Here is a 23,501-nt window from a genome sequence, read left to right as displayed (position 1 = left end):
GTCTATTGTTTATTTACAGTTTTGTGTTATTTACGTTACTGCTCCAGAGGAGTGCTCAGCTTTTTTGCAGACAGACGGCGAGGGAAAGACATGTGGCCGACACAGACTTAGACAAAGAGAGAGGGAGGCTTCACACGCATACACACACACACACACACACACACACAAACCAACACACATTCGACTGGGATTTGTTCATCAAAAGCTTATTCAAAAAATGATGTACAAAATGAACACCGTTTATCAATATTTAAATCCTCAAACTGTGAAATGAAACGTATTTATTACATAAAATATGCATGCTTTCTTTAAAGATTTGGTATGCGGGAGATGTGTTTTTTATGACAAGTAATACAACAGTCTTTACATGCATATTTATCAGCAGCCTATATTAATGGATTAATGTGGTGAAGACCAACGCGCATACACAAATGTCCACACACAAACAAGCAAATTATCTTATATGCATGTATTGTGCACTTCCATCCACACGCAGTGAGACACACAGAAGCAGAGCAGAGCTCCAGCAGTGCGGGGCAGGAGAGGAGGCTGCAGGGCCCTGACCACATAATCATCTCCTAGAGAGTGATCATCAAGGCCTCCAACATCACTACACAAATACACCAACCTTGGACCCCTGGCATGATGAGAGGGAGGAGGGGTGAAGACAAGAGTGTTTACACGAAAAAGGAAGCGAGAGAGAAAATAAAAAAGAGGGGAAGGGAGGGGGAGAAAAAAGGAAATTAAAAAGTTGGGAGGCTGAAAGAGAGAGGGAAAATGGGGTCCGTGTTTACAGGAGGGCAACAAATTAAGGAGACAGGAGAAGAGAATGTAAAGCACAGGAACGTGAACGATATAACGGGTAAAGGAAGAACAGATAGATGTTATGTTGATAGGGAAAGGAGAAAGAAAATGAGCAGTCGAGAGAGATATAAGGGTCTATTTGAAAGGCTAAGGTGAAGGGGAGGGACACAATTGGGAAGGGTAAAAGGCAGGGGCAGAAAGTGAGAGAGCAAAAGGGAGTCTGTGTTTAGATGAGAGAAGAAAGGAAAAAGGGGAAAAGAGGTGAGAAAGAGACAATGAGAAAGAGAGGGGAAGGAAAGCGTCTTTGTTGAGAGGAAACGGCTGAAGAGTATAACAAAAGAGGACCAGGATGAGAGAAAGAGTAGAGGGGAAATAAGAAAGAGGTGGGAAACAAACATAAAGAGAGAGACAGAAATAAGTGAGAGAGTGTATCTGTTTGCCACGCATGAATGTACAGCAGCGTTGCCTTGGAAACGGCTGCCGCTTGGATTATGAGCTGATTAGTGGCCCTCCTCCTTGAACCCCCCCGCAACCGAGTTGTCTCCACAACAGGCTGTGTGCATGCTACCTGGGACACGGTCTGATGAAGAATCACACACACACACACACACACACACACACACACACAATAAACTCAGCCTTTACTCTTGGTTGCCCATTGTATTCGCTGTAGCCAATACCTTTCCACGTCAACATCTCAATCTTTTTCCCTCTCCGCTGGACTCTGCCTCTCTGCCTCTCTGCCTCTCTGTCTCTCTGTGTGTGACGTGGCAGGGTGCTAATCTTGGCCCTTATCTTTGCCCGCAGCTCTGCTCACATTCCCTTCTCCACAAGCACCTTATCTGCCATCACTGTCAATCAGAGCAGATCAGGCTACCTACAGCTGAGTCTGCTCGACCACCCTCCTCCCCTCGCCCGCCAACCTGCCTTCCCTACAAGTCCATTACCAACACTCGCATCACACCTCCCCCAGCCCGCAGCCTCTTTCACACATCTCACATGCACACGCAAGTACACATGCAAACTCAAGAACCATTAGAAGAAGCCATCAACACTGGCATCGGTTGTGCACTTCTGCACTTAAATTGGCATCCTTTGTGAGAACCTGATTAGCATGTTTGACCACTAAACTCTGCATCCTTACCAGCTAATTACCAGATCGGTTCGTGTACCAGCTTATAGAAAAAAACAAGGGTGAAATTTGATTTTGATTAGAATTTTCCTCAAGGGAATAGAGCCAAAGTGCAGCAGTAATTCAGTATCAAGCATTGCAGCAAACATAAGCTCTTTTGCGATTACCAGCGGAAGCAAGTTTGCTTTTATTGTCAATTTTATAAATTAAGAAAGAAGAACATATAACCAAGAAAACGTATTTTAGACTTGTTTGGGCTGATACAACATATACTATAGCTACTATAATCTATCATCATGTTTCACAGTAATCCGGAGTGTAATGAGAAAACTACATGAATAGACAATTCTAGTTGCTGAAATAAATATTTTGATGAGGGACAGTTTGCTCTGAGAGAGTGTGTGGTGAAATGCAAAGTCATTTTAATATAGATCATGCTCTATGTAATTAATTGTTTTGATCTGTACCAAACTGCATCATGTTGAACTTATTACTGTAATACTGTAGACATTTACATTTCCCTCACCAATTTCGCACAGAGTATGCTCAAAAAAGGCTCCATTATCTAACCCGATGGAAAAGCCAGTATACGTAGTGGACCTGTGATTGGGTTGATACTGTACAATGTGTACTCCAACAGAAAGAAATCCCTGAAGTAACACTACTTAATGTTTTGTCACCTGCGTAGTCATATGCATGCAATGACAGTCACGCAAATGAGCACACAGTCCTGCCCATCGGCGCTCCGCTCCAATAAGGGAGGCCCAGTGACCTCCCACCTGTGATCATGCTGGGAAACCCACCCATCTAAATACTGTGCACACAGCCCACAATCAAACACCCACCCACTAATCAGGAGCACTAATCCAGACTGCTGACATTTTTGGTTCACAAGCCTTGCCATGAGGGCAGCTGCACTGCAGGCACGACTAAAGGAGAAAAAATAGAATACAACAAATCCCTTTTGGGCAGGTTTAATATTTTTTAGGCAAGGGCACTTTTATGTGGGGGCAGGTGTGCTCTGGCTCCCAAATGCTGAAGTAATTGTAGATAATGGAGTTTTAAGGACAGCTGCTGATGCAGGTTTAAGTAGGATTTGGGTAGAGATTTATTGTGGAGGGAAAATGGGCGGATGGGTGGAAAAGTTGGAGAGGTGCGAGCGTGAGTGAAGCGAAGGAGGAGGTGGAACAGGAGATGCAGAGGTTAGGGGGGAGGGGGGTCTGCCTCGGCTTATCCAAGCAAAGGTGAGAAGCAGGAGGAAAGGTAGGGGAGATCGTAAAAAATAAAAAAAAGATATGGCTCTATCATCTTGCAGAAAAAGCTCTGGGAGTGAGAGGGTAAAACAAAAAGAAAGAACTCATCCATAGTTTAGTGTGAAACGAGAGCCCGTCTGGCCTGGTGGTTCTCGAGAAAAGGGGGTTATAGAGGGCACAAGCTGGATGACTAATTGGGGAGGACACGAAATGAGGCTTGACTCAATCTACACCCTTGAATCAACTCTGCCCTACAGTATGCATCAAATGGGCTCCCTAAGTGGTGCTTTTCCATTGATTATACCCTTTCAATGTTACGCTCCAACTCCTTGTTGGAAAAATTTGACAGAAAAAAGGGGGCAGTTGAAATACCGGTCAATACTTAACCGGGGCAAACCAGAAAAGTAGGAAAGCAGAGAGTGAGTAATATCATATAAACAGCCATGAAAGCGCTTTGAGAGAAAGAGAGAGAGGACAAGGTGTGTAAAAAAGTGCATTTGGCTTGCTGTAAACGCAGCAGTGCGTGGCACTTCGCCTGGCATGGCACTCACACTTTATGAGGTGTGGAAGGGCCGTCTCCCTCGCCTGTCTGCCCGTTTTAATGATACAGTTTAAATGGAAAAGCTGGAGCTTCAGTCGGCACCAAGGACTCTTCTCTTTCTAAACCAAACACACACACACAAACCTAGATGGGCATGCATGAATATATATTCACAAACATGCGTACAACTTTACCCGTGCAGACATCAGCATGATCTCAGGGAATTTTTACTCATTTGAACAAGTGAAGAAGTGCAATTTCTCAGAAATCATATTGTGTAGTCGTTTTTACTTTAGAAAATAGGCAAAAAACACTAAACCTCACATCAACTTTAACCAAAATAATTTACCCTGAGCTTAATCGAACTCAACATAAATAAAAAGAAATCAACTGAACTAAAAGTAGATGTGGTGGCAGGTTTGTAAATGTTATAAGAAAATACAAATTAATTTGCCTCTAACGACCAAATGAAGACCTGTAGTTTCCACAGGACATGTAGGAACTGGAGTTAAAAGCCAAAAATAATATTGCTCACATTCCAACACGCTCACACAGACACACACTTTATACACCCTACACATGCTGTATAGATGATCATAGGCCCAAGGTAGAGCCGTGGATGAGAGCGAGAAGCGACAGCGATGAAGCCAGGAGGTGAAAATGGCTGTCAGAGATGTGAAGTCTCCTCAGATCTGCCCTCTGTACCTGGCCACTGTACAGACATAAGAGAAGGTTTTTTACCCACACCCCTCACCTATCACTGTAACCTCTCAGAGGAGAACATACCGCAGTAATGCAATATTGATTTGACAATGTAGTGTGTGCGTGTGTGTGTGTTGAGGTGAGAGATGTGCTCACCAGCCTTGTGTGCAAGTGACTAAGCTGTGCACTGTTTGTGTGTTCGTGGCATGAGTGTGATAGGGAGGCGGCTATGAGAGCGATGAATTAATAAACAAGAGGTGAGGTGTTAGCCTTGGTGCTATTTCCGACACCTCACTGTCTGAGCTTTCCTCTGCTGTAGCGTGTCTGACTGAACAGAAACTAGCGTGGGCCTGTGCACCCCCATTTCACCTTTCACTTCTCTGTATCTACCTGTCTGTGATGAGCAAATGGTGTATTACTGGCTTGTATTTATAGTTACAATTGCACTTAAAGCATAATGAGTAAGCAATATGGAAATTAGGCCTTTGAATAAATGTACTTCAAAATACAGTTGAATTCAGGGCATGTCATTTGCATGTAATATTAACTCAAAGCATAGTTTTTTCTGTTTAAAATGTTTGCAATTTATAATATCATATATGTATTTATTAATATATCATAAAATGTAATGTAAATGCTGCAACCACTGAATAATAACTAAATAGTTAAAGTAAATTGCTATATCATTTTAGTATCATGTTAAGTCCAATTATTGAGCCCTGGCTATATGGATGCTTTTTTTTTTCTTGGATGGCCAAAGAAGAAATAGTATGCCCACAAAATGTGTGTGACACTGCACATTATTCTAACAATAAATTAGCAATTTGAGTTTGGTTTTTAGATATCTTTGTTTCTTTGATGTTGTCAAAAGAGAACCCAGGCATGGGTTGGTAAAATAAAAGGTTGATGTTGAATACTTGTTCCTATTAAGTAATGGTCCATCTCTTATTGCTGTAATACAAATTGTCCTCAGTAGATGTCCAATAAGCCCTTTAGAAATACAGGACAGACAGTGTACGAAAGAGAAGGATACAAACTAGTGATTCATAGTCACAGTTTTTTTTCTTCCCACCCAGTGAACTTTCTTTTCCTGTCTGTGTGAGTCAGAGTCTGCCGAGGATAAAAGACCATTATTGTAGCGACACAAGGAAAGGAGACGCATGACAGCAACAAGAACGATGCAATAAGAGAGAGAGAAAGAAAGAAAAAACTGACTGCACAAAATATCAAGATTGTCCCACTATACATGTGTGGACATTAAATGATGACATCTAGCCTAAAACAATACTCACATGCCGATAATTTCTTAATTAGTTCTTAATTTCTTAAGCCTTTCCTAAAGTGTTTTTAACATGGGAGAAAAAATGGGAGAGAAGCCCCAGAATTCTCGTTCTGTGTCAAAATACTTTCCAAAGTTCAGCTGAAGCAAATATGAGACCTCATGAAGTCTGTATTTGTAGTGTGTATTCTCCACATTTAGTCTGTTGAGTACAAAATTACCCATTTGCAGTGTAATTTTGCTGAGCTGTGATGGAGAAATGGTAACACAAAGAGGGAATTTCTTACAAAAAAGACTTTGGAAGATACCTTGCACTTAGGAAAGGATCACCTCAAGTCCAGTATGAACAGGAGGGTTGATTACAGCAAACAAAACATGTCTCAATGGTCATATATAAGCCCCTGATTATTGCCTCAAGACAGAAATGACACTTTCTAATGATTAAAAGTGAGCCTGATCTAAAACCGAAGTCCTAACCCTAACACAACCTTTCATTCTACCAAATTCTCATTGTAATGCTGCTATATGCAGTTTTCAACATCAATTAATCGCTGGTGATAGATTATTGCCAAAAGTACCAAACAAAATGCCTCTATTCTCACTGACTGAGATTTTAGGGTTTTATGGCAAAAGAGAAAACTTTTGAGGGAAAAGGAAAAATAAGCAGGAGGGGTTACGAGAATGTGGCCTTCACGTTGAGAAACACTCACCATAGCAATATCAAGATAAAGAGATTTGAGAGTCTCAATTATAGTCTCAGCTCTTTATGGCAATTTTCCCAATAAATTACATATATCTAAAAACATAGCTGCCTTAATCCCAAAGCGAAGAGGAACCCTAAACTGCCCTATTGATGAAGCCAACATGACTCTGCACAAATGACCTTACTTCAAAGGTCTAAAATTCAAACATGGTTCTTAAAAGAAGAAAAAAAATACAGCACATCACATGCACATCACACATACACATACATAGCCTATAGTATATAGACTGACTGACTCATACGAGCCCTAGAAACAGCAGTTGATCCCAGTGCAATAAAACAGGCAGACCAACTAATGGAACCACCCACACACCTAACATACTTTTTATCACACACCACCTTCACAAACAAGCACACACGCGCACACGCACTCTTTTTGTCCCAGCCCACTCATTGCTCGTTAGCTGCTGCTACATCGGGTGTTTTTTTTGGGGGGGAGGGGGGTTGTTTTTGCGACTGTGACACAGTCTGGCTGCTGCTCGCTGTATATCTGCTGAGAGCGCACCACCAAAAATACTTCACCTAACAAACTCTTCTGATTACAGTTTGACTTTCTCGCTGTCTCCTTCTCTCCTTCCTGTCTTTAATCAGCATGTAAACAAGTGCAAGGTCATTTTCTTTCTTAAACGAAATGGGGGAGATAAGAGGAGCGTGGCGTAGTTAATCCTTTGGACACGCTGATGGAGGAGTTTGTCCTGGTGATGCTCGGGTGTTAATTATGCAAGAATGCATCTCCTCTCATTCTCTCTCTCTCTCTCTTTCTCTCTCTCTCTCTCTTTCTCATGGTGACTCATCAGTTCATCTCTTTCCTTGTTGGCTCTTTCTTCCTTGTTCCCTTGCTCTTTCTTTCACCCCTTACCTCCTGTCTCTTTCCCCTCCCAAATATGTCAGACGTCCAGTTACATATACCTCTGTGTTTGTGTGTGTGTGTGTGAGTGGAGATCATTTTGAAATCAGATCAAAGTTTGCACTAGTCCACGTGATTGAATGAACGATGAATGATTTGCTGAACTCAGCAGCAACATGTTGTCTTCACCCCTTGTTTTTGTCTTTGAACAAATACGTGCAGATTGCCCTGATGTCTTCCATGATTGCCAGAATGAGTTGTGAATGGCAATTAAAAGGCTACTATTAAATTTGCTTGACAGGGAGGAGAGGGACAGAAAAGAGAGGAAATGGGGAAAAACCAGCAGGGGGGACAGGAAAGAAAAGTAATAACTCAAAAAATGATTCAGTTTGACATGCAGCTGTCTTAGTAAACGAAAAAACCTTTTATTATTACCAACTTGTTGTAGGGTTCCAACACCTGTTTATATTGAGACATCAAACTGTCTGAAACTAGATGGAGGCATCCTTTGAATATTACACAACTTTGAAGTTAAATTTACGCTTTGATCTTCTCAAATTGATCTTCTCAAATTGAATGGGATGGAAAGTTAATTAGCCAAATCCACAGCATTTTTTGATGATTTGGAGGGAAAGATCCGGCCTAAATTTTGGTTTGTTATTTATATTTCTACCCGATTGTTATTGCCAGACAGCCGGATCTGGATCCAACTGAAAGTTCGATTTTTAATTGGTTTTGGAAATGTCATATTCCAGTGTGCAGCCTAACTAAGAGACAGCGGTCCAACCCGGGTAAAAGAGTAAAAGCATCATTCTTGGAGGTATGACAGCACCCGGGCCTCATTTCCATCCTTCTCCACTATTTCTCATCCTTCTCCTCTCCCCCAGTGAAGCAGCAATGTTAACAATGCTGTCCCCACATTTACCAGTTCTGCCTCATTACAGCTAAATAAGTGGATAAATTAGCACAGGAGAGCATGCATGGCGGAGTCTGACTCCACCTGTCAGCGATGGAAAGATAGTGAATGTGTCAACGTGGAGGAAAGGTGTGAAGGAACTACTCAGCGTACATGCTTTCAACACATATTAAAACAAAACCCATCCAGTGAGGATGATGCTAATCTTTCCAAAATCATTACCCATGGTACACCTTTCAATATTTTTTGATTACAGGCAAACACAAATGTTTTCTCATTTTCTCAATTTAGGATTGCTATTACTATACAGCCTCGTGTATTTTATTTTTAGTGTATTGCTTTTATATATGATGATTTTAATGTAAAGTGTCTTTGAGTACTATGAAAAGCGCTATATAAATAAAATGTATTGTTATTATTATTATTATTATATCTATCATTTTAAAGTGTTCTGTCATCTTGTTTTACATTTTTGTTCTTGCAATTGCACTTTTAAAGATTCAGCTTGTTGCTTTCAGGCATTTCTTTTAGCACGGAATAAAAAGATGTAACCTATGGGAGGGTGTATGTAAAGTAATGACATTTAATTATGTATTTACTAACTCACAATATTTGCTCAGTCCCAGAAGACTTCTTTCCTAGAATAATCCCTACACAGACTTCCCCCGATGAAGGGAAGGATAAACAATACTTGGGTTTTGGTGGTGTGATGAGGGACTCTGTGTGTCACAATTAACGGACAGAAAGTTGGGGCTACGGTTTGGTAAAACATCCAGCGTTAGTCATCAAGTCATTATCTTTTAGGTATTTTATTTCTACTGGAGCTTCTTTAGCGACCATGGCCACTAGATTTCACTGTCCGACTAGAGTCAAATCAAAGAGTAATTTCGGGGAACAAGAGCTTAATTGTCTCCTCTTAATCTACATAGAACGACACAGACACATGGATACACTGCTTCCGCTGTGCGAGTCGAATGCACTAATATCAATTATGGATCTCATTTTGAAGGAAACATTCTTAACTTTGTTCCTGAATCCATCTTTCAATAAATTGAGGAGCTGGGATTTTCACCTGAACAACCTGGGAACAAGCCTGTTATTGCAGTATATGTTCAAGATCAAGAGGACAAATGAGCCTGGTTGTTGCCATCCTCTGAACACCCAAACTCTCCTGCCCTGCAGCCTGTAAAAAGCACTATCTCTCCTGCTCATTTGTCCGGTGCCTCTGGCCTGCCATCTTTATGGGCTGGTTAAGGGCTCTCTCACTATCAACTATGTTTTCGCCCTGTCCACATTGGCCGGTAAAAAAGCCAGGCGTTCCACGATGTCCATCCGCCTGCCTGCCAGGATTAACATTTCGCACTTTCCAAGGTTGAAAATCCCATCAGATGGAACAAAATTAATTTTTAGCACAATATTCAGGGCCACCAGTCGCATAATAGGAGACAATGCCGAGTGCATCCCTCGATTGTGATTCCATTCACTCCCTAATCGGCAGGATGGCCGTGCACGGTGCAGCAGCGTAGTAAATGCTTTCATCCCAAGGGGATTAGAAAAACAATGGCCCTTTTTAATTTCTTTTCTAAAGCGGGCAGCAGAAAGAAAATGATATAGACATAATTGATGATTAGGAGAGCAGCGGGAGCCTTAACAGAGGTCTCACGTCCAGTGCCCAGGCCTTTTTTTTTTGCTTCATAATGGCAACTGCTCAGGGGCACTGGAGGCTGACAAATCTGGCACGGAGGACAAATTGATCGGCAACAGAACACAATTTGTCCCTTAAAAGAATGGGTAAAGGCCCTGTGTGGCCTGAGTAATTAGTTTAAACTGCAGCATGTCTGTCCAGGAGTGGACCCGCTGGAGAGGGACTCAGTGTGTCCTCTTAAGATGCCCTGATGCTGCAACACACACAACTCTCACCTGGAAAACTCCACACAAAGCCCATACTACTGAATAAATCATTTAACGTATTTATTTAGATAAATGGTAATAAAAGAGAGAGGTTAGGCATGTTGCATAACGGTGTGAGTGTTTATGTGTGTATTTATATGCATGTGAGCTTTCATCTCTTGCCACCTCATAAATTCCCCTAAAAAGTCACTTTTCCGTGAACAAACTTCTGCTTTAAAAACGACTAAAATGAAGCAACAAACTTGGAGAACAATTACACAATTTAAACTTTGATTTGTATTGATACTCACTGCCTATCTACGGCATGTGTGGTTTTAGGAGACAAAAAATATCAAGGGGAAAAATGCTGGTTGCTTATTCTCAGCGTGCACTGAGTCTAGACAGAGGCATATGGCACGTCCATGGTGGCCACATCTGTGGTGTGATACAGGGAGAGTGTCATTTTGCTACTCAATTTGGTGGAAGCTGATATCTTCCAGCTTACCCTTTCAAATATGAAGTGAAACACTTCAGAAAGTAGGAGTTGGTAACTTGTTCTTCTCTCCTATCTTCTTCACTGTGACACTCGGCTGCCTCGTCATCAATACATGGGTCAGGTGCTGCTTGTACTCTCACTCAGAAACCTAAACAACGTCGATCCCTTTACAGAAAGATCTATGTAAATGACAAGTATCAGGTTGGGGTGCCAGCTGAAACTCAGCACATTCCACAGAGTGGAATAAAGAGGGTGGGGCAATGAATGTGGCAGAAAGATGATTAGGCAGGAGAAGGCATTGGGGGAGGGGAGGAAGAGAGCACCAAATGAGAGACAAAGAGAAGCTGGATCTTTTTTCCAAGAAAATTTTAATTGGCTTTTGGGCTTCAGTGGCACCCAATTAGCATGCTTGTTACATGCGAACACCAGGAACTAATTGGCCTGAGAAGAAGAAGTGGTGTGGTTCTGAAAGGAAAAGGCAAGATTCATTTGAAGGTTTCCAGCTCCAATGGCGGCATGTTTGGAGGCTACTTGGCATTGGCAACATTTTGGTGCTTTAACAGCAAATATAATTCATACTGTCTCAGTGTTTTTTATTTCCAGATGATGTTGCAAAAAAGAAAGTACCACGATTTCCATAAAGTTTATAGACGGACAACTTACCTGGATCTACAGAAGTTGTAGTGATGTAGAAAGGAAATGTTAGTGCATTGTTCACAAGCTATTCTCTGGCGCAAGTCAGTGTGTGAGCGTCCTAGGAATTAATCACATCGTGGAGAAATCATTCACAGGCATGACCTAACCTGTCCCCTTGCAGTGCCATGCTGCCCTACATCGGGGGATATGCTGAATGTGCACGTAAACACAACAGCACTAGCTCACCAAGGGCAAGAGGCTGAATCTCTGATTACATTTAAAGTACAAACGGTAGCAGCAGGATCGGGAGCACGGGACATCAAGAGCTCATTATGCTCTTTACATGCAATTAATCAAACAATGTAAACACTGCTCGCCTCAGCCACAACACACAGAGACAGATTATCTGGTGGCAAGTTGAATGCCGTAAATGCAGTACAAGACGTAGTAAAGGAAATAAAGGAATGTGAATTATGGAAAAATGTAATATTCACAGCCAATCTGGAGATGAGAGTAAGTCGTGGCTTCATGCTGAGACCACACACGCAGATATATCTGCCTCCTCTCTGTCACACCGTTAAGCCTTTAGTCTCCTCCTTTGGTGAAATGCACACTCTGTGTTATGATATGAAAATAAGTGCAGAAAAGGGGACACTTTGTACCAATGAAAGTACTACATGAAGGACGGAGTAGAAAGACAGCACTCTGACAGAGATACTTATGAAGCTGGGCATGTACATGTCCCTTCAACTGTGATGATCTGGGCTCAGTTAGAGAGGCAATCTCTCTTAAGTGAACTTTTCCTTTTTAGAGGAAGAGGATTTGTTACTTAAAAATGTAGCTCTAAACTTTTTAAGGCATAATCTGAGCTCTTTTAAAGCTAACAACACTTCAGTTTGGATTTAACCCTGTATGACATATATGCAGCTGCTATTGCAAATGTGATTCATCTGCATCAAATACATTTTTTAGGCAGCGTTTGGATTATTTTGTCGTCCAACATTTTATTTTGATTTTGTTTCAGTCATCATCTTGTGAAAGACTTGATATATGTATATACTGTGTATATATATATATATATATATATATATATATATATATACTGTATATGTATTCTGCATATAGGTTGCCTGACAGTCACACTGCCACAATCCTACTGTACAATCACGTCTGCACACTGTGTGGAGTAGCCACTGAAAGGGCAGCATTATACGACAGAGCATCTCAAAGCATCAAGCCATAACAATGACAATGAGGCTTGTCCAGAAGTATCACTTCTCTCGGCCTTCGTCTGTCCCTGTGTCCCTCCAACTCTTCTTGTTTTCTCTCTCTCTATATCCTTCTCTCTCTGTCTCTGTGCCTTTCTCATACACGCATTGACACCCACACACACGCAGAAAGAAAGCACATCTTCATTAGCCCTTTGTCTGCAGGCGGTGCTCAGTCTGAGATTGCAGGACTGACCCCTCGCTGTGAGATGTACTGGGGAAATGTTTACCCAAACCCCACAGAATATGCCATTAACCTCTTTCTAGATAGAATACAAACAAGAACCTCCCTCTATGAGGGCAATAAAGACAGGAACACCTATCCAGGGCCATCATGACAATCATCTCATTATGAAGCTGCGGGAGGCAGTAACGAGCCAGGGATCCCGGTCACCAGGGACTCTTTCTCCGCAGTGTACCTGTGTGCATAACATTCAGTAAAGTACCTATGAAATGAAGTGAAGTGAAAACAGCTGATTAACCCAACAGTGAGGAATATTATAAAGCCACCCAAGTTCATCAACCACCTTTGGCCCCAGAACCAATCCCTTTACCTACTTTCTTCCCCTCCTACTTCCTGTCTCTACCTCTCTCCCTCCCCAGAGATTCAGGTGGATATCCCGAGGCTCTGATTAAAGCCCCAACCTGGGAGGGTGTCTTGGTTCATGGTGAAAGGAAAAGGGGAGGGGGGCCCGGGCACTGGAGCAGTTTCACGTTCTTAGGGACCCGCGGGCGTAATTCAATCACACCTCGATAATTCCCCTGATGTGAGAGAGTCGAATCCCCTTCACACACATCAAGTACGTACACACCACAAGCTCACGCTGATCCCAGATTGAGGGTCTCCTCCTGGGTGGGCTTAAGAGCCCACTACTGGGTAGGTTTTACCTGTGTTGTTTGAAGAAGCTATTATTTTAATTGAAAAAGTTACTCGCTCCCCAAAGGCAACCGATAGGAAACAGGGGAAAAAAATTTAAAAACGGGAGAGAATTAAAACAAAAAACACCAGATGGTGATATACATGGTAAAAATGATTGTTTATACTTACTGTTTGATTATATGTGATAATGAGAGTGGGATTCCTCAAGGCAATTAGTGTCTGTGGCAGCCATATTGTGAGAGGACAGGGGAAGGACGGCACAGGCTGTTATGAAAGAGCGCTTATCAAATATCTCCGCCGGGGTGATTAGTGTAATAAGACACTGCAAGGTGAGATAGGCCACTCACACTCTTTTTGTATGTCCGTGTGTGTGTGTGTGTGTGTGTGTGTGTGTGTGTGTGTGTGTGTGCATGTGTGTGTAGGTGAGTGAGCAAGAAAGAATGTGTCTGATAGCGAGCAAGAAAGAGAGGCTGAGAAAGTGTGAGTGACTCTTTCCATCTGTTTCCATACCCGCGTGTGTGTGCCTGAATGTGTGTGTTAATGTATACTGTGTCCCCATGTGCTTTGGCGTGTGCACGTATGTGTGTGTGTGTGTGTGTGCAAGTGTGATATAATCCCTATGTTAATGTAGGATCCCATGCCAGGCTGGCTGCCCCAGGGGCTTTAGCCTATGACAGAGGGCAGATCGGGGGCACTTACCCCTGGCAGAGTCTTCTGTTCATGGAGGGCGCTCTGGGCCTTCAGTGCTGACTCTCTGGCGCAGTATGTTAGAAAGGCACATCCTAGAGTATCAGGGAGACAGGAGAGAGATGGGTTTAATCCACAATGAACCACCATTTATGACAAAAAGAAGAAAAGTTAAAGTGACAGAGACCATATTGCATTGTTTAAAGAAAGAGTACGTGGTATGTTGTGTTTGTTGGATACTAAGTATGACTTTATAGTAGATCACAAAACATGATATCCAAAACATGTAAAGTGATTTTGATGATCTAGGGATTTCAGCATTTAGCACCCATCAAATACAATGTTTAAAATGTAAAAATACCGATTGTGACATATAAGAGATTGAAAAAAGATCAATTTAAGCCTTCTCCATCACCCTTATGTTACCCCGTTTAAGCTGCACAAAGTGTATTTTCAAACACAGCTCTTGATTTTCATTGGCTCTACCATGAAAGTCCTTTTAAAATGTACCATGTAAAGCCAGTGTAACATCTCTCCATTGACGTTTGTTCAGAGATTAGGCATCCTTACAGTCGACTTCAAAAAAAACACATAAAAACCTTCCAAATGGACCCAGAGATTTGTGATTTGTGAAGTAATTCCAATCTACGCAAGCCATACTATAAGACCTTACAAGCTATTTCCAAAAACATGTATTACATTAAAACGGAATTCATATACTGCTCTGACAATTGGAATGTGGCTCTCTGAAGTTAATAGCTCTATACCCTCAGAGAAAATAACATGCTGGTTGAGAAATAAGATTACAATTTTACACATTTCTTCTCAAAATATGACAACCTCTTCAGATTAGATTTACTGAACTCATGCAAATGTACACTGTTTATGACAACAATATGTTTGCTATATTGTTTGTATTGTTGTTGTTGTTTTTCTCCATTCAGTTTAATATAGTGAAAAAGACTAAGCAAAATGAAACAGAAAATACAGGTGGAAAAACAGGTGTGTTCCTGGAGGTTCAATTTAAATCAGGAGTGATGATTGAAAATGCTTAGTCAACCCAGAAAGGGCGTTATTGTATTCACATCGTTACAAAAACAATATGCATACTGCTGTCTTATGAATGATTTCCTAGTTATTGAACCAAGCACAGGAGGAAAAAGTAAAACAGTATTTTTTTTTTCAGCTACTAAGTTATTAAAATCCTCTGGTGATAAGCGGAAACTCTACCCTTACACATCTCTGGAGACTTTCCTTTAAGTTTTAAAATTCAGGAAAACAGAATGAATATGCATCAATAAATAATTCCTTTACAAAAAATGTGACAGCTTTCATTAAAGGGTGAGTGGTTGTTCTGTTATGCGCTTGGCAGAACTGACAGTGGGTGACCCCGTTCAGAAGAGGTTTTGCACTGTGCAGCATAATTTCCCATTACTGCATGTCACACCTGCTGCCAAGGATTCCCATGGGAGAAACGAGACATACACACACATACACACACACTCAGACATACAAATTATACCCTGCGTGCAGCACATAGCACCCATCGCCCTCAAAACCCAGCAACACACTCTGGCTTCCGGCCAAGAGAGCTCCCTTTCACGACAACCTTCACCCACCTCCACAACTAGGCAGTTACTCAAGAGGAAAAATCACCTAAACGACACTGATGAAACAGCATGCCACACAGCAAAGCAGAAAAGTTTGGGAGCCTGGGGAAACACTCTTCATCCTTTGTGACATTACAAAACTGTGAGACATGAACCGAGGTCTCCCTGGGGGCATGTCGTAGCAAAGGCTTATGGGAATTGTAGGCCGTTGCTAACACTCCTCTTGCTCTAACCTTTTTGGTATTTTCCACTGTGTCACTTTGCTGCATATTGCCAAAATGTTTAGTAAATACGTTGGCAAGATTTCATCACATGATATACTGAAGTGTGACTGAAAAATGTCCCTACCAGAGAGTACGAACTCCGGTAAACTTTTCTACAACAACGTTTAGCATTAAAGTGTTGTGTTTATGATTTTTGATCCAGTGAAACATAAACTTTGGGTTGAAAGAATTCTTTAATTTCAAAAAATATTTTTATTGTTTATACCTACTCTTTTTAACTTTTTCTAGTAACTAAGTACATTTACATGTACATTTACATAAGTACAATTTTGTGGTAGCTGTCGTTTACTTGCATTACAACTATAGTTTCTGGTTACTTCAGATTAAGATTTGACATGCAAGTGATCAGATGATTAAATATGCATCAATAATCCAATATATTACTACTACAAAAACATTGGTACTTTTACTTTAGGAACATTTTGAATGCAGAACTTGTACTCCAAGCGATCTCTCCCCAATCCAAATGTTTCTAGATGCTTTAAGAAAAATAGCATGTGATACTATTAATTCAAATGATTTGTTAAACTAGACTTTTTTGTTCAGTGTAGCCTTTAATATCCAGGCCAGCTGCGTGGCTGCCTCGGCTTCCTGGCGGTGGTGAAAAAAACGGCGGGGCTTTAGGAAAGCTTTATATCCAGCAGTGCTAGCTCAGGGGACATCTTAAGCCCAAAGGACTGAGAAAGCCAGTTGTGGAACAGATGAGCATTCAGCTTGGAGAACATGAGGAGAGACACAATGATATAGTTTGAGGGGCGGTAACAAGGATGTAACAGCTGGTAGCAGGTTAGGGCTGTCAGCTTAAAATTTTAAGTTGACTAATTGGCATGGGATTACTTTCATACATGCAGGTTATCCCACAGTGTTGTCCTCTTGGTAGTATGTGCAATCACACAAATGGAGCTTTCAAAAACATATCACTTTCATTGTTCAGTATGACACTGAACAATGTGTTCTGCTGCAGTGGTAATGCAGCAGAATGTGCAAACTGATTTAAACTGTCTGCACAACATTACCACAAAAAAACAAACTTTGACAACAAAAGCAGACATGATGTTCACTGTGATGTATTACAAAATTTGAGGAACTGATGCAAGTCTTTTAAGCCGATAGTAAAAAGGATACAATCTGAAATAAACACTGGTTTGGTCCTTTAGTGCTTCAGTGCTTCTCATGCCTGTTGTGGTAGTGCTACATAAGATAAGGTATTCATTTTCAGCAAATAACACAGATAACGTTTAACCCTCCCTTTGTGAATTAAAGTTTGAATTGACAAAATCTTAAACCAAAGACTGGAGAAAATAAGTCGTAGGCATTAAATGGGAAGAAGAAGAATAGGAGAACATGGCTCTGATGGTGGCAACAGAAGGACTGGTGGCTTTCTGTGATGAGCAGGTTAAGTGGGGTGAAAATAATACTTTGGTAATCAAAGACAATTTACCACACTATCATTTCATTGGGGGACAGAGGTTCAACACATTATGTTGAAGGCAAATGAAAAAGTAAACCCTGTAAACTAGTTCAAAGACAAAGCCAGAAATGTGAAATGTGTCTTTGCGTTTGCAAGACAAGTTTCGAGTAATTACTTAAATAACTCCCCCCCCCCCTGTAACGCTTCTCCTAAAAGTTTGTTTTAAAATGGAAATTAGTGTGTGCTCACAATTGCATGCATCCAGGCATTAAGAGTAAATTGTGCTTTTTTAAGGCATCAGGTATCTGTAATTGAAATAACTACAGAACAAATTTGTATAAAATTTCAATTCATTAGCAGTGAATTCATGAATCATGAGCAATTTGCTTTCCTCCAGTCTCTTCACACGTGTCTGATCGAAGAATGTTCATTAAAGTGGGAAAAGAATGCAAATTCATTTCCAAAGAAGATACAGGCGCAAAAGAAATTATGTAAAACAACTGGATGCTGCTGAATGTGACAGCCTGACCCTCTCATGGGTGCTGAGACAAATACGATGTGAGGATTCATCAACCGCTTCATGTTTCCGTGTTAACCACACTATTACCTGCCGAGCATCTTTCAGTCGATCTACTTTCGGAGCGGGCTGTTCGGAGTGGTTAGCTGTCTGCTTCATACACAGCCCCCTTTCTGATGATCAAAGAGGTCATCTGTAGTCTTACGCTACACCTGTCACTCAACTTACACAAACTGTCAATCACTGTCCAACACTTCCTCCACAACGCTCATACTGTATATAAAACCAAATATAGGCTCGGATCTGTAACCCCTTGTGGCCGCTACTAAAAGTCTCAAAACTATTTATTTTTAAAGCCACATAATTGAATTTCACAGAGTACCACAAAACTGTCTATGAATTGAAAAGACACTTTCAAGGATTTGTTGTTACTTTCTATGTCTCATTTGCAATTAGATATTAGTGCCCTACTGAGGTTTTTTATGTCAATTTGGCAGGCTATTTATAGCCAATTACACTGCATGGACCTACCGAGGAGAGGAGAATGGATGAGGATATTTAACGTCTCTTTGTATCTCTTGCTCCTGGCTGTGTGGTGCAGCTCAGAGTCCCTGCTCTCAGCATCAGAGACGGATTGATAGATAACGCTACTCAAGCAAAAGATTTGCCCCCCACTAACATTCAGCATGTCTGAACAATGCATGCGTTCTGGCACTGACACTAAGTATTATGATAATGTAGTGCTCAGCGAAATGATGGATGTTAAACAGCACGACCTGGCTGCACAACCCACTGATGAGCGAGCGCCGCGCACGCCAATAGTGTCAAGTCATCCCACATGCTGCATAAGGCTCCCTGACGACACACAAACTATCAAATCGACATTAAAGGTAAGAGCGTCTAACAACTACGGAAAGGATATAAGCATCCGTTAAAAGAAACGGATGAAAAAAAAAACGCCTTCTGAAGATACAGCAACACTAATCCACTGAATTTGTACAGGAAAATATTAAATACAAAATTCCCCAGATATTCAGATGAGTCCCTGGAGAACCCCTAAATGCCCAAAGTAAGAATTCACAAAGCACAAAACATCTGTTCAAAGTGATGCAGTACATTCCACATGAATTAGTCATGAGCAAACATGACATATTTTGATCTGCCCTCAAATCCATAATTATGGTGCAATTCTTTGTCACAGGACTCGAGCTGTGAAAAAAGGTAGTGCTGCAAATCATCCATTAGGTACGGTTTACTAACTGATGCCAACAGCCATATACGTCATCTATCCGAAACAAATCAAATCTCTCTCAACCACAAACTAAGCTCGAAGAGGGATTTCAAAGTAGCAGTCAAACTATATGCATGGCACTGCACTAAATATTTATGAACTTTATGTTTTTAGGGATCGTGGAGCCAAGCTGATTATATCCTCTTAACTCTGCTCTGAAAAATGTTTGTGTTACTATTTATGTAAAAATGTGGATTGAATTTGTGACAATGTTACAAGTTCGGGAGCCTTCCGGGACTTTGACATAATAGCTAGGCAATATCCATTGACATCTTATGCATTTTTGAGAACTAAACAGAACACAAACCACTTTTGAAACTGCTGTGCAATACATATACTTTGACAAACAATCATTTCAAAAACGTATATTGTATAGAGGCGAAGGAAATGACTCAAGGTCTATCTTGATGACAGTATTGTGTAACAATCAATCAATGTATTCATCCTGGCAGTACAACATCAGGCTCAAATGAAACTTTCCACTGCACTGTTAGTTGTAGAGTGTGTGAAGTTGTGAAGATGTTTAAACTCTCATCCGATTTCTCGTAGGTGGCAGACATTGAGATTTCTTGTGACGCAAACATCTAACACCCTTACATGACATCATGAAGTGAACAACCCAGAGAGGTTAAAATGTCAAGACCTCACCACCAACACATTGAAACAATGAAACCTCTAGGATGAGTATCATAATGTCTTAAACTGTAAAACTACAGTTCAATGGGTAATTCAATTTCAGCCTCATGCTAACACTTATACAGCCCCGGTGTGTTTTCGTCCAATTGGTGTTTTGACCAAACATAATGTGTCACTGTATTGAAGTGATGGACCAGAAAACTGAAAATCATTTCCCTCTTTAGAGAACTTCTTTAAACCTGCAATAACTATTTTTATTCGGCCCTTGGCAGCAGCAAAAACCAAATGAACACACGATATTATCACCCTTTAAGTTGATTTAGCAGATTTATTGACAGACAGTTGTTTATTTACAGATCTAGCAGACATTGAGCAATAGCATTAACGTTCTTTTGGAGTCGCGTTCATGGCCACCTGCTGTAAGTCCAATATTCGTTCCCTTCAGCATTGTTTTCAGTCCCAAGTATCTCCTAAGGAAAATGTATGGATGCTCTAATGTCCAGCAGCTTGGCACTAATTCAGACTGTGTTTCAGAAGTGGACTTAGTCGCCATGACGTCATCCATTGGTTTGTGGACTGCTGTTTTGAAGCCATCTTGGTTTTGGCAACCAGAAGTGACACGAGAGGGTGGAGTTAAGTACAATTGGACGCTGAACAAGACATTTTTTAGACAACCAAAAATGTTACAGTTAACTTTCATGAACTGAAAACACACTGTGAAAAGGTAAACATCATGCTGAATTTAAGAAGACTTAAAACTGGTGATTGAGACCATAAACTCATGTTAACAATGTCCACTGAGGTAATTAGTCAAGTGAGAAGAGGGGTCATTTTCTCATAGATTTCCATACAATGTGACTTATGTTTGCAACCAGAGGAGCCCCCTGCTGGCCATTTGAAAGAATGCAAGTTTAAGGCACTTCTGCATCCGCTTCAATTTTTACCTCTGTGAAGAGGACCTGCTCTGTATGTAGATATAAATGACTCATTCTAAGGTAACGAAAACACAATGATTCTTATTTTAAGGTGATTATACACTAACAAAAACATACTTATTCACAGTACATTCCATACTGCCTAGATTCCCCTAAATGCTATACACTGGACCTTTGAATATAAAACTTTACACAATATAAACTTCACTTTCGAGCTTAGGTTTTATATCCCAATTGATTTCAGCAGCTAAATGAGGAGGAACATGTTTAACAGTGTGGCAAGACAGTTTTCTAATTTATTGATAAATAAAAATCATACGGATTTTTATTATCATTCAATTGCGTTCACTTGCTTTTTAAAGAGGACTTATGTACAATTTGGTAGTTTACTATACTATTTTTCTGAAACAATTAAATTTCATATTGATGAAGTCTGTGTAAGCTGCATGAGGACAATGTAAGTGAGCTTTGAGATAGGATTGTTTGTCAAATGAAATCACAATTAATAAAAAAGTTAGAAGTCTACTGATATAGAAGACTGCCGTGCTGACCTTGGTGTGTTGTTTACAACATAATTCAGTTTGAAGAAGCCCAAGTACTTTTTTAAGTTCAGTAATAAATGTACCTTCAATTACCCTGCAAAAGCTTTTCTTGGTTTTAGAATGGCCATTCATTCAGTGTTTTAAACCGCTCTCCTTGAGTGACACAGCACATGATACACTACATACTTCTGTTTTGTTCACGACACTAATCCCATTTTCTTACTCTAGTTCGTTCTTGCTTCGGTCTACAGGTATCACACATCGACGCAGCATGAGGCATGAACATGGTTTAGGTAAGTGGCCAATAAGAAAAACTCATCCATATAATGCATTGGTGAAATCTTATTAAAAGTGCACGCCTGTGCTCCCAAAGTGACTTTGAATGTCATGCTGGATGAAGTGGGCATAATGCATACATCAGAGTGGCCTTGGAGGGGGATGATTTGAACGGGCATACAGTCTGGCTTTGGAACAGGATTATCCGTCCGGAGGCAACCATCCTCTGGAGTGTTGACATTCAGGGACAGTCGAGGACGGGCGTAAACAACACGAACATCAGAAATATTGTTTTAATCGATCACTGGGCTCCAAAGAGGAACAACGGAAAGTGAAGGAGCATGTTGAGCACCGGCGACTGGTGGCCGGGGAACAGGTGGTGCATGGAGACCTTCAGGGCTGCACACACAACAAAGCAAGGCTGAGCCCACACTCATTTCTCCCGAACTTGACTTGCACTGATCAATAAGATCATGAACTGCAGCCACTAACATATCATACATAATTTGCCTGCCTTGTGTATAGATCATTTTTACTCAGAGTGAACTGATTGTGATTTCAATGCTACATGTGTGCATGCGTGATTTAAAATTATATATAAAATGTAAAAGATAATTAACAACTATCTACAAAATATTATAAATAGCAAACAGCAGCAGTGCCATAATAATAATGCACTTTATCTGATAATAAACTGGAGGACAGCCTGCTCACGATGACACGGATAGTGCTGGAAGTGTGACCTTATTTTGTATTTCCATTCCAATAAAATGAATGTTTAAAACATTAACAAACAAAGTCTAAAATCATAATTAAAATAGTGATAATAGTTTGTTATTATATTTGAATGATTATTAGATTTCCCTTAGCCACAATAGGATACTATCAAACATTACTGGAAAAGCTGTTGCAATTTAAGGCTTGTAATAAAAAAAACATATAAACATCTAAATGCAAAACGGAATAAAGCTACTGCCTTTCAAAATTTGGTTTGTTTTATAATATTTGTTTTTACATGAAATGTACAAATATAAAAAGATAAGTGCATAATAGCAGTAAGTTGTGTTTAACCAGACTCGGACTTTGAATTTTGCACTTGGATTTTATTTGTGACTTACTATACTCAAATACCCAACCCGCTCTCTGGCATTCACCATTATAACTATCATTAGAAATGATCGATCCTTGACTAATTACTAAGTGAATACTGATCCCGCTCGTTTTGGACAATGAGGGGGACAGCGGGGGTGAGAACAGAACAAGCGAGAAGACGATGCATGCTGGATCTCAGCCTCTACTATTATCCTGCTTTGTACTTCCTGACTGCAACCCGCCCACGGAGCAGTATTACAATACAGCTGCCGTGTAAATAGTACTTTCCACAGATAATGACGTCCGAAAAGTAAGCTACATATTAGCCGACTAAAAGGTCAAAGCAGCATGCCAGCACCACGTTAATCACGGATGCTGATTGCCTGATAATGGTTTGCACGTTCCGCTCCCCTGAAAGCATTTATTTATCTCCGACAATATGCTGCAAATGGATCTGTGATGCGGATCAGACGGATTCTCTTTCAGTCTTTTTTAGTTGTGGAGATATTTCTGCAGCTGCAGAAATAACACAGCATCCAGCGCTTGCCTGTCCCGCCCCCTTAAACTGGGATGCTCAGCACATGAGAGTCAATGTAAACACACAAAGGCGTTTTCAGCTGTAGTATTCACGTGGATGGGCTGGACGCTGTAACAATTAACCCTCCACTCTCAAAGCAATTCACTTCCACGTGTTCTCCCTCTTACGCTTTAGATATTTGCGTGTGTAGGTGTTTGTGTAGGTGTGTGTGTGTGTGCGCGCGCGCGCGTGTGTGTGTGTGTGTGTGTGTGTGTGTGTGTGTGTGTGTGTGTGTG

At 40.8% G+C, this 23,501-nt stretch overlaps 1 protein-coding gene across 10 annotated transcripts in view; it reads right to left on the bottom strand.

The window, feature by feature from the left end:
* The window catches only part of celf6 (CUGBP Elav-like family member 6), a 134,289-nt gene that overhangs the window by 109,959 nt on the left and 829 nt on the right, over positions 1-23,501 (bottom strand). For all 10 annotated transcript variants that reach the window (XM_031848426.1, XM_031848430.1, XM_031848428.1 and 7 more), the window contains exon 2: positions 14,107-14,189. In XM_031848426.1, the coding sequence (XP_031704286.1) occupies positions 14,107-14,189 (83 nt within the window). The remainder of the gene's footprint in view (positions 1-14,106; positions 14,190-23,501) is intronic.

Source organism: Anarrhichthys ocellatus, unplaced genomic scaffold, assembly GCF_004355925.1.
Source record: "Anarrhichthys ocellatus isolate YVR2014 unplaced genomic scaffold, GSC_Weel_1.0 scaffold8, whole genome shotgun sequence".
NCBI lineage: Eukaryota > Metazoa > Chordata > Actinopteri > Perciformes > Anarhichadidae > Anarrhichthys > Anarrhichthys ocellatus.
The sequence above is the reverse complement of the archived record's forward strand: the minus strand, read 5'-3'. Positions and strand labels throughout refer to the sequence as shown.